Raw genomic sequence first — 12263 nt, forward strand, 5'->3', positions numbered from 1 at the left:
TCTACCTCTCCAAGGAGTTTCAGTGAGTCTGTAAAACCTCTGAAGGGGTGCATGCAATTTTACATGTTTGTGTGTATGTCTACTTCTTGAGGGAATGGTCTGTAACTTTCATTTATTCTCCAAAAGTATCTGTGATCACACCAAATCAAAAGAATCAGTAGACTTGAGCGAGGAAGTAGAGGGGAAGACGGACCATAAAGGAGCAGTTTATGTTTATAACCAGGAAAATGTATCAGAAACTACCTATAAACTAGATGCATGGTTCCTACTAAACAATTCAGGTTATGCAGGAAAATACAATGTTAAAAATAAAAGCAGCACAGTATCCATGAAAGCACAATATCCGGTTTGGCGAGGTGGCTCCTTTCTGTAATCCCAGCACTTTGGGAGGCTGAGGTGCGTGGACTGCCTGAGCTCAGGAGTTTGAGACCAGCCTGAGCAACATGGTAAAAGCCTGGCTCTACTAAAAATACAAAAAAGTAGCCAAGCATGGTGGTACACACCTGTAATCCTAGCTACTTGGGAGGCTGAGACATGAGAATTGCTTGAACCTGGGAGGCAGAAGTTGCAGTGAGTTGAGATTGTACCACTGCACTCTCCAGCCTGGGTGACAGGAAAGAAAACACAGTGCTTGTTAGCGTGATAAGACAGATTTCATTCTACTTCTTGGGTTTTATATACTTAAGAAAAATATTTGAGGCATAACATTCAACCTATACTTTGGAAACCAAAACCACCAGGGCTCCAGAGCCCTGAATAAATTTGGGGTGGGGGGATTAGTTCTGTCTCCGAAAATTTCCTTCATGAAAACAGTGGTAAGAGAGAGACATAATGTCTACTGCCTGGGAACAACTGTTTCAATTCAGCTGAAGATTCTGGAGGGACACCGCTCATCTTTATAACTGTGTCAATGAGGCAAACACTAAAATCTGCCTCATTCTGCCCCATATGCTGATAATAGCAGGGAAGAAAGTGGATGATGCAATCTGAGGATGGAACTAATATGGAGATTCTCATTATCTGTTACGGGAAGGCTTTCCCCTCTACTTCCACTCTACCTAGGGCTAAAGAGAAGACTGCAGAGGAAGATGAGATTCTCAATTATCTGCATGTGTGTGGAATGACAAGCAGTAGATTGGAAAATAGTTTAAATTTGAGAGAAAAGCCCATAAAGTTAGCATGAACATAAATGAATTTGGGAAACAGTACCGAACTGTATTTTGAAATAATAATCAGTATTTATCTGGAGCGTCTATCTTCTAATGGAGTAAAATAGAGAATTTCCTGAGGCTGAGAGATTGTAATCATCTGAGAAACGAAGAATGACACTCGGGTTTAACTGGAAAGAAGGATACGCAGAATGGCCCACCTATTCCTATCCAGGGACAGAAGCATTATCATGGAAATTATACTTTGAGGTCAGTAAGCAAAATGGCAAGAAGATGGTCTGTGCCAATAGTTTAAATGCCGAGAGGCACCAGGCCAAGAAGGTACATAGACATAAATCCAGCAGTGGCACTGATGTAATTATGGGCTTAGACCAATTCTCAAAAGCAAGGCCGGATGCTGAACCACAGTTCTTATGGGAAAACAGAGAGTATGAAGAAAATTAGAAGAAAAGAGCTGAGGAAAGATATGTTACTTAAGAAAAAAAAAAAACAACCTTAAAACTCGAAATAAAACTCAGTGTCTGCATAGGGACCTTCATGGTCTTGAAACATGCATAAAACAGAACCAAGGGAGGAAGGGGCCACACACAGCTTTATAAGCTCCGTTTCAGAGCTGAGCCGCACGTGCATGGCAGGGTGTGATTCCCTCCCAGGGGCCTGGGGCCTGGAGAAGCCCAGAGGTCCATGTGACTTGTGAGCATCCAGAACAAGGATTTCGGGAGGGAATTTCACAAGCACAGAACATATTTTTTTCTCCCTTGACTCTGTTTTCTAGTTTTTCTCTCCCTCTGCTATTAATTTTGTGGTTCAACTTTTTGAAGAATGGTGGGAGGTACTGTGTTAAGCAATGCTGTAAGAATGAGGCTCAGCTGCAATGACTGCATTATGAAAATTGGCCTCCCACATCTTTCAAACCAAATTGTGACTTGACTTAAATCAAAAAGAAAGATACATGAAGGAGAGCAGGTATCAAGCGTTACTCATCTTTTATGTGTCACACTGTGTCCAGCACACAGAAAGCAGGCGCATAACAGATGCTGATGCTGGTGAACTGGCCATTTTATCTAAATACTTTTGTATTCTGTTTCTTGTTCTGTTTCCAACTAGGAGCCAGCAGTCCTAACACTTTTGTGCATTTAAGCAATCTTTTGTTGATCCTTATGATCCCATTAGTGAAAGTGATTAAGTGACCAAATCTGGCACAACATTATTCTGATGAAAAGTGTCAAAGTTGAACATGAGTCACACTTGGTCAAGATATTTACAAGGAATCAAGCAAAATCACTGTAAAAGCAAATTGTAAAAAGCATGAGAATGCCAAAGTAAAAATGAGTCAAAATAATTTCCAACCTCTTTCTTCATGATTAAGCAGAGCCTGATTACTACTAATATTAAATATCAGTACAATATGTTGTCCAGGAATTTTATAGTAATATTATTTATTAATACATACCACAGAGAAGAAAAATAAATTATATGACTAAAATAATTAGAATCCTGGGAAAGATGCTTATAAAAGATATTGAAAATGGTTTAAGTTATATTTCAGAAAGTATATCTCAACTGAAACTTAGGAAATGTTTATAAGGTGTGCCTTATAATTCATAAATATCATATATAAAATATTTAAGTGAATAAACCCAGACCAAAAAAGGTATAAAAAGCATAACGTAACTTTATTAGTAAATGTCTTTTTAAAGAAAATGATAAAAGCAAATAGAATAGTTTTAAAGATAATACCAAAAGCACAGATTCTGAGAAATATTTCAGAATGCCCACTAACATTTTATCTCCCGGAGGAGAAAGCAATTTGAGAAACTGCTACCCTAGATCTAGACTGATCAACTCCTAAGATTCAATAGTGAATGAAAAAGAGAAAATCCTTAGGTTCATGGTGATCAGAAAAGAGGAGACTGGGCATATTTATCCTATTCATGAACCTACTTTAGGTCTTAGGAAGACAGAGTTTAAACAATTTATACAAAAATATAGGGAAGATTCCTTGACAAGAAACTCAGGAAGGACTGGAGCTATGTAGTTTACAAAAATGCAATTCTATGAATTAGGTCTTGATAACTCAAAAGAGATTTTAATTTAGGATACGGGCAATTTTATAAATTAGAGGGCAAAGGACTGTATAGCCAATAAATGACTCTCAGAAAAATGCCCAGCTATTTGGAAAATGATTCAGTTTGCGCCTTTCATCATGCTATTCCCAAAAAATAAGTCTTAGCACAGCTGGATCAAAGATTAAAATATAGAAAACAGGACCTTTAGAGAAACTACCCAGATGGAAATGCAGGTAGATAATGAATTTTAAGCAGATAATGGCAAAAAACCTGTCGATTCCAATGATGAACAATACTTGTTAATGATTGTTAGGACTCACTTTTAAAAACTGCTAACAAATTCCATCCCAGTTTGTGATCCTCGAGTCTTGAGTGAACACATTAATAAGTAACCTAACATTTATAAACTTTGGATCACTTTCATTGAAGTTTACAAATCGAGAACTTAGGATCAAGTCACTCTTCACTAAAATCTGACAATGTTAAGGAGAACTTACCGACAGCAAATGACAGCTTTGCACGACAAAGCCAAGTCCAGGAAATACTGTCGTACTCCAAAGGTTAAGGCATATTTGAGGGTTTTCCCATCAATTATAAGAGCAAAATCATTCTCTTTCCGGAGAGCATCACCAAGGGTAGTACAGTGACGACTGAGAGTTTCCCTTGTTCCCTGGAATATTAAACAAGCAAAAAAATACCATCAACATTTACTCCCATTTGTTCTACTACGATGCCTGAAAGATATTTGGCAACTACATTTAATTCTTTTTAGTGCTTTTGATGTTTCAAATTGCTTTCACATACCTCCAGTCATTTGATTCTCACTAGCCCCTCAGGAACCCAGACAGTTGTTATCAGAAAACGTTAGTTACTTGATTGAAGTCATACATCTGTTCCTAGCAGGGCTGGACTAGACTACAAGTCACCCATTCCTCAGATGATTCTGTAGTCTTTGCTCATTATTCTAACCATGACCATGCAATCACAATACTACAAACATATTTTCAGTAAATTATTTTGCTAAGAAGTTGTGTTAATTTATGAGCTAGTCAAAGTTGCTTCTCCATGAATCATGGGAAAAAGTTGGGGAATATATGCATCACGTAACTACATTTTGGTCAACAGACTGCATATCCCATGGTGGTCTCATAAGATTGTAAGACCATATTTTTACTGTGCCTTTTCTACATTTAGATATACAAATATCACTGTGTTACAACTGCCTACAATATTCAGTACAGTAACAGGCTGTACGGGCTTGTAGCCTAGGAGCAATAGGCCATCTTGTATAGCCTGAGTCTGGAATAGGCTATGCCATCTAGGTTTGTGCAAGTACTCTCTATGATGTTCACACAATGACAAAATTGCCAAATGTCATATTTCTCAGAATGCATCCCTTCATTCAGCAAACTGTAATTTAAATAATTTATGAGCATTCTTTCAAAAGTCCTCAATGCTACTTAATTTAATTCCTAGTAACTAAGAGAGGAAATGCAGAATCTGTAAATTCTTGCCACTTTTATGAACTGGCTTTGGTAACTTTAATCATCATTTCATGATGCTATATTTTAGTTGGGGATGGTGACCTGTGACTTGGTTATCTTGATGGACCAAATGAAAGAAGAGTTCTATCAATGAAGAGTTCTTTTTCAGGCACGATAAAAGCCTTTAGTGTCAAGGACAGTTTTCTTCACCTCAACTATACAGAAGGGATGTATTTGTCTCCCTTTGTCACTGTTTTCCCAGCTCTTCGAAGAGATAAAGTTTCAATATATTTAACTTTTCTCCCCACATCCTATAGATTCTTCCCATAACCTAATGGAGACAATTTTCTATCTCACAAGAGCCCTACCATGGTGAAGAAACACAACACTGGCTTTGCCCAAGGAAATATAATGAATAATTCCCCTCCTATCATATTTTTGTTCTGAATGCTAAGCCTGCAGTTATTTGTAAAATAAATACAAATGTATGTATTTATATAATAAAATATACCTACAATAAAAATACAGTACACTTATATAACAATTTTTATTATGTTCATGGGATTTACAATTATTGTTCCAATTTAAGCATGTTGTTTTATATATATATAATATATATATGTATAATATATATGTGTAATATATATGTATAATATATATATGTATAATATATATATAGAGAGAGAGAGAGAGAGAGAAAGAGAGAGAGAGAAAGAGAGAGAGAGTCATTTTATAGTTATTTCACAAACAGAGAAGCAAAGGCATAGGTAATTAAAATTTTATGTCGGGGATTTTTGAAGGTGTTTTTACATTTGTATGCAAATGTGGTTCACACTATGTTCTAGAATATCAGAATCTTTTTACCAAAATAATAGAACCATGTTGTACTATAAAGATTGCCCAACGTTCCCAATGCTGAAGCTTCACTTAACAGTTGCCCTGTTCCCCATTATACACAGTGACAGGAAGGACCACCATATAGCAGCATTATTTGCAAAATTTTCTGTTCACACTTTATATGGGTGGTGGGGAGAGTGTAGCTGTTCTAATTTACAAGCCTCACCCTCCTGTCCTGCTGGAAATTTTTGGCCCAGGAGGACTTGAAGTGTAAAATGCTGGTAATAATTCTGCAAGCAAAATTTACTAATGACAATCTATAATAGATTTCCCCTGGATTATCTTAAAAGCAAATTCATATAGATTGAATGAACAAATAAGTCAATGAACAGATAAAAGATATTTAGCACATACTGCACACCAGGCACAGTTCTGCAGGCTACACACAGAGCTGCAACATTCAAGTTAACACTTGCTACCACCCCGAGTTGGAGGCACTACTGTTATCTCCATTCTGCAGATGAGTGTCTCAGCTCCTTGCTCAAAAATATGTGGCTATTAAGTAGTGACATCAAAGTGAGAATTAAATTTCTGTAGTAGCCTGTTCTTTTCTATACAATCCAGCAAAAAACAACAAACCAAACTTCAGACAGTACCAGGCACAGCAAGTTATAAATGGAATGCCCACACCAGTCCCGCTGTTGCTTCCCTTGAGTCCTCATCTGTCTCTCATCTTGTCTTTACTGCCAACAGAGATTTCTCTTTATAAAACAAATTTAAAACACGAATCTTGTCTCTACTTGCTTTAAACTTTTTCTAGGGCTTTTTACAGCTGACAAAATAAAGTCCAAACTCCTTAAAATGGCATATAAGGCTTTCTACAATCTGAGCCCAACTCACTTTCCTTCCCATTGCCCTTCACAATCTTGGTTCCTTTTGTTCCCCTCTCCCTGGAATTGCCCTCCTCTCCAGAGGATCGTCCGCTGCCTTCAAAAACCAAGCTTACCCTCCCAGGTTCAGTCCATGCTACCATGTGTAACTCATTCTACCCTCAGAAAAGACCGCATTTAACCTGTTTCTCAGCAACAAAGGCAGTGTCTGCAATTTCAGATGCTCAGGAAATACATATTTATTGAATGTGGGCATCGATACATTCTGATTTCATCCTATTGGCAATGCTCCATTTCCCCTTTTTAATGACTTCTGATTAGAGAAAGAAAGAGAGCAAGAGAGACAGACACAGAGAGAGAGGTCTTCTTGCTCCCGAATTTTCTAGGGAACAAATAATCTATTACTTTAACAGACTTTCAAACAAAGGCATTGCTCACTAAAATGCCTCTGTATTTTCTTTTAAGCTATTGCCCAAGTGATTCCTGAGCTGAAAACCTGAAATGAAACCTGAGACAGACCTCAGGAGAACCTCAAATTTCTTGAAAGCTCAGCTGCAGAATAAGACTGAAAGTCAAGTAAACCCCAGAACTATGAAATGCCCTCATGAACCAAGTGGGGAATGCAGTCCCGTGGTCCCTACTCTCCCTCCTTTCTAAGGCATTCTCTAACACCTTAAAATGTGTTGAAAACTCTCTAAACTCATGGCATCAGTACCCCTGGGTTTTGTTGGTGACTGTCGCAGTTCTCTAACAAATCAGAAGGTGTCAAGAGATGTGATAGAAATAACACTTTAGAAGGTTAAGTCAAAAACTTCCCACAGTGAATTCTCTCATCACCCCACCTAGGGTTCAAAGTAACAACAACGAAAAAGCTGCAAACATTTTCTTATTTTATAGTTTTCTTTTGTAAGTAGCTCTGTTGTTAGCTGTGTGCTGCCAGTTACAAGTTATATTTTATCCTTATTTACTGCCGGGAATATTTTCAAATTCCTTTATTTATGAAAGTTTATTGCTTCTCCCCTAAGTCCAGGAGCCATGCTTTATGGCTGCATTGCATTGAAGCTTATCTCCTGTAGCTAAGAATAAATTTATTACTATATTAGCTGTTGTTTTGTTTTCTTTTTGGCTACTGAAGGGGGAAATTTTTAAATATTTAAACTTAGTGACTTGTGAAAGTGAAAGTATAGCAATGAGAAGCTAAATCAGAAAAAGGATAAAAGACCACAACACAAGCACAATGAAATAAAAGGTCTCTATTTCCTTGTTCTGCATATTTTCACTTGTGGGCTGAAAGTTCGGGATCATTGGACACATTGCAAGGTAAAGACAATTTCGGGAGGACAGGCAAGGGGAAAGGCTGAGGATCAGATACTTAGCCAGGCAAGGGAGGCAGCCACAGTGGAAAGTGAGATTCTCGTGCCCCTTCCCTGACCTGCACCCAGTGTGGTCATTCTGGAGAACCATTCTGCTCTGCTCTCCCCATATCCACAGCGCCACACAAAGCCCAGTGCTCACTGGAAGCCCTTAGCCTGAGCCTCCTACCATGCTTTCTTGCCTTGCCAATTCACCATTTAGGCTACACCCAACACAACTTCTTGGTTCTGCCTTGTCAACACAGAAAGGAAAAAACCACGTCACTCATTCTTCTTATGTCACTGCTTATCACTGGTGATCCAGATTCTTATCTGTGCTTACTGGATTCCATTTTTCCCAGAGGCTACTCCAGACCTTTTTTCTCCCCTCGAGTCCAAATTTAACCCGTCACTTCAGCAAACATTGGCCCGTTTTACTGAGAACACTTACACATTTATAGCAGAAAGAATTCCCTCAACTTTCCTTCCTTAACCTCAAAACTTCCCTTTACCTAATCCTCTCTAGTTCCTGAGCTGGGGGAACACCTGCCTTCTCACCTCTGTTTCTTTCACTTGTCTTTTCATCTTCATTCTCTCCATTGGCACTATGTCCTTTTTCTCTAAGCCTACCTAAAAGGTCACAATTTTCTTACTCTAAAAATAATGAACAAATAAACCAAGACACATTCCCTTGACCCTACTTTCCCTCAGTCCTCCAGGTGACATTAATACTTCCATCTTTTGGATTCCTGAGATACTTCATTTACTGTATACTTATACAAGGTAGCATGATGTCCAGTAGCTTATCTATTTATATCTCTATATTTCCTTTGGAACAGAGATCTTTGATGAAAAGGTAATAACAGAATAATGAAATTATTAATGATTGGAGAATATCTTATAGGAAGTTAAAGTGGTTTTCTTGTGTGACCATTTTAAGGATTGTTTTCTGCTGCCTGTAAAACTCCTGTATAATTTTAAATACTCTGATTTAGAATAAAGAAAATGCTAATGTGCTTATCTCACAGAGAAAAGAAAAACAAAGAGGTCACTATGATCTAACATCTACTTTGGCCTTAAATCATTTAAATTGTCTAGTGAATATAATACAATGTATAGTTAAATCAGCTACTTAGTCATCAAATTAGGTTGTAGAACAGTGGGGGAAGGAGAAATAATATTTATTTGGGGCACGGTGGCTCAAGCCTGTAATCCCAGCACTTTGGGAGGCCGAAGTGGGTGGATCATAAGGTCAAGAGATGGAGACCATCCTGGTCAACATGGTGAAACCCCGTCTCTACTAATACAAAAAATTAGCTGGGCATGGTGGCGCGTGCTTGTAATCCCAGCTACTCAGGAGGCTGAGGCAGGAGAATTGCCTGAATCCAGGAGGCAGAGGTTGCAGTGAGCCGAGATCGCGCCATTGCACTCCAGCCTGGGTAACAAGGGCGAAACTCCGTCTCAAAAAAAAAAAAAAAAAAAAAAAAAAGAGAAACATGTTTGGGAAAGAAAAATAAAAATGAAGAAACATGCTTGGCAGATAATGAAGCCAAGTAGAATTCCTCACATTGAGTCATTATTATAACCTAACAAAACAGGTAATACGTTCATAGAATACTCTTCAATAAAACAATGTAACAGCAATCTTTAAGAAATCAGAGACTAGCAGCTTTATGGCAATCTTTTTCGTTACTTTTTCATGACCTATGTTGAGGAAACCCTTGATAAAAATCACAGAGGGTGCCCTAGATAATGAAATCTGACACAGTTTTATACTGAAATAAATTAAAAGCCCTGATTTGTTTGTAAAGTATCATAGCATGCAAGCTGTCATTTTCATTTTGGCAAAACTCTGCTTGGAACAGGCTAAAGAACCCACAGGCCAGATGTGCAAAGAACATGTGAGGCCACCTAAGAACTGTGTTTTTGATGGCCCCAAATGTAATGCTGCAGAAAGCACCTGCATAAAAATGGCCTTTTTCAGCTTTCTAGACCTTTTTCCCCCGATTCCTTTCAGAGGTTTACAGAAAAGACAATATTACTTAGGAACAATTCCAAGGAACACCCTAGTAGAGAATGTGAAAACATCCCTAAGGAAAGAAAAAGAAAAGCCTGTAGCATTTGACTCGATGACTGGTCAGCCAAGGGTTCACAGAGCAGAGATGAGGTGAAGATTATGGGTAAATAGTCCAACATGGAACAGCTAATGGTAGTGGCCTCCAGATCTTGATCTGAGGCTGCAATTACTTATTTGTATCTTCAGTAAATAACACGTGATCTCTCATATATGTCCCAGAGGGTGTCTAGCAGCAAGGCTGACCCCAAACCAAAAAGTTAAAGAAAAAAAGCCTATCTATACTTATTTATTCAAAGTATACTTTGGCCTTTAGGTCCAAACACAAACAAATATCCAGCATCTAAACTTATTCTTAGGACTCTGTTAAATGTGTGCAAGTCAAATGATAAACTTATGTTACAAGGAGGATTCTACTCCCAAAAAGGAAAAAAAAAAATCAAAATTCTGCATTACACTTTGAGTTTCAGACACATCATTTAATAATGTATTTCTATTACAGAATGAGGGTTTGGATCCCGCCAAAATTCATATGTTGAAATCCTAACTCCTGTTTTGATGGCATCAGGAGGTAGGGTCTTTGGGAGGTGATTAGGTCACGAGGGTGGAGACCTCATGAATGGGATTAGGGTCCTTAAAGTGTTTCTGGAGAGCTCCCTTCTTCTTCCATCATGCAAAGACACAAGAAGACACATCTATGAACCAGGAGGAAGGACCTCAAGAGACACCACATCTGCTGCCACGTTGATCTTGAAGTCCCTGGTCCCCAGAACTGTGGGAAACATATTTGGTATTTAAGCCCCTTAGTTTATGGTATTTTTGTTAGCCTGAATGAACTAAGACATTTTTGTTATTCTTGGATTTGTTATTTTTCTTCATGAATTCACCACCAGTTAAGCAAATGAGCATACAATCAGAGCTAGCAACAAATCACTTTTGGAAGAAACTTTCACCTTTATCAGAATGAATATAAGTTCATGAAGTCTGTGCTTCCCTCTATAGTATCAGCAACGTAAGTTTCTGTTTTCACTTCCTTTCTTTAGAAAGGAAAAAATGCAACAGAATGTTATAAAACATCTGCAAGAATCTTGCTGAACAAAGATGGTAACTCTGCTGAAATGAGGTAACTGTCTGGAGGCAGAGCCACTGTGACACAACTCTTCATAGCTGGTCAGCAGACACACACAAATTACCAAAGTGTAGAAAAAGCAGTAGTCTGCCTGTATCATACAATTGTGCAGCTATAAAACAGTGGGATGTGAGAAAGTCCAGGCTGGCCCGTGAGGGTGCATACAATGGTTCTGGACACTGATAACATTTGAAATAAAATGCTGTCACATTGTAAAGAACTAAGTTCCAGAAGCCGAAACATACCCTACGGTCCAGAACTCCAGGTTTTCCTCAACTTCAGGTAGATGTAGCATATAAGGTAAAGATCAGCTAATCAAACATTTTTCACCTTCTTGGAAAAGGGAAACTTAAATGTTATTTTGAAAAAATTCCCTAATGAATGATAAAAGTTAAACAAGAAATTAGAAATAGTTTCTACCGTTTACTTAAGACAGCAGGAACTCCAAAATCCTTTTGGATTTTGGGTAGCTACATGGGCTGAGAGAGTTCTAGAAAGGATTATTATCACACATGTCAAAAAGTATTATGGATAAATTAATTTCATGGCCTATCAATAAACTCTTCGCCAGAGGTATGTATCTATTTCAACGTACCGCCTCATGATTTTAGGTATTTTTTTGGTTTGACTAACTCTAGAAGGCAACTGTGTGGTACCGGAAAGGCTTCCTCCAAATCCTTGCTCTGCCACATACTGGCTGTCTTTCCTCAGGCAGGTGACTTAACTTCTCTGAATCATGTTTTTCTCATTCATAAGATTGGGTTACTATCTATTTTGTAGAGTGACTATAGTGATAAGATGTGCTAACTTCTTTATTTGTGAATAAAGTGCCCTGTCCAGTGCCTGGCATGAGGTGACATCCAGGAGAAGGCTAGTTCTTTCCTTCCTCTGGTATCAGGTCTAACAGAGGTATTAACATGTGTCTGGCACCACAGCTTCCGCCTGTCATCCCAATACTTTGGGAGGCTGAGGTTGGGGGATCACTTGAGGCCGGGAGTTTCAGATCAGCCTGGCCAACATGGTGAAACTTTGTCTCTACTAAAAGTACAATAATTAGCTAGATGTGACAGCCTCCTGTAATCTCAGCTACTGGAGAGGCTGAGGCAGGAGAATCACTTGAACCTGGGAGGCAGAGGTTGGCCACTGCACTCCAGCCTGTGAGACAGAGTGAGACTCCGTCTCAAAAAAAAAAAAAAAGAAAAAGAAAAAAAAAATCTGCAAATAGTCAAATGCTACACAACTTAGTAGAATCCAGCTGG

At 38.4% G+C, this 12263-nt stretch overlaps 1 protein-coding gene across 9 annotated transcripts in view; it reads right to left on the reverse strand.

Annotated features, from left to right (window-relative positions):
- Nucleotides 1–12263, reverse strand: part of ATP8A1 (ATPase phospholipid transporting 8A1) — a 241625-nt gene that overhangs the window by 65718 nt on the left and 163644 nt on the right. For all 9 annotated transcript variants that reach the window (XM_064366745.1, XM_012474960.2, XM_012474964.2 and 6 more), the window contains one exon: nt 3736–3908. In XM_064366745.1, coding sequence (XP_064222815.1) covers nt 3736–3908 — 173 coding nt within the window. The remainder of the gene's footprint in view (nt 1–3735; nt 3909–12263) is intronic.

Source organism: Aotus nancymaae, unplaced genomic scaffold, assembly GCF_030222135.1.
Source record: "Aotus nancymaae isolate 86718 unplaced genomic scaffold, 86718_ANA_hifiasm-v0.15.2.pri h1tg000006l, whole genome shotgun sequence".
NCBI lineage: Eukaryota > Metazoa > Chordata > Mammalia > Primates > Aotidae > Aotus > Aotus nancymaae.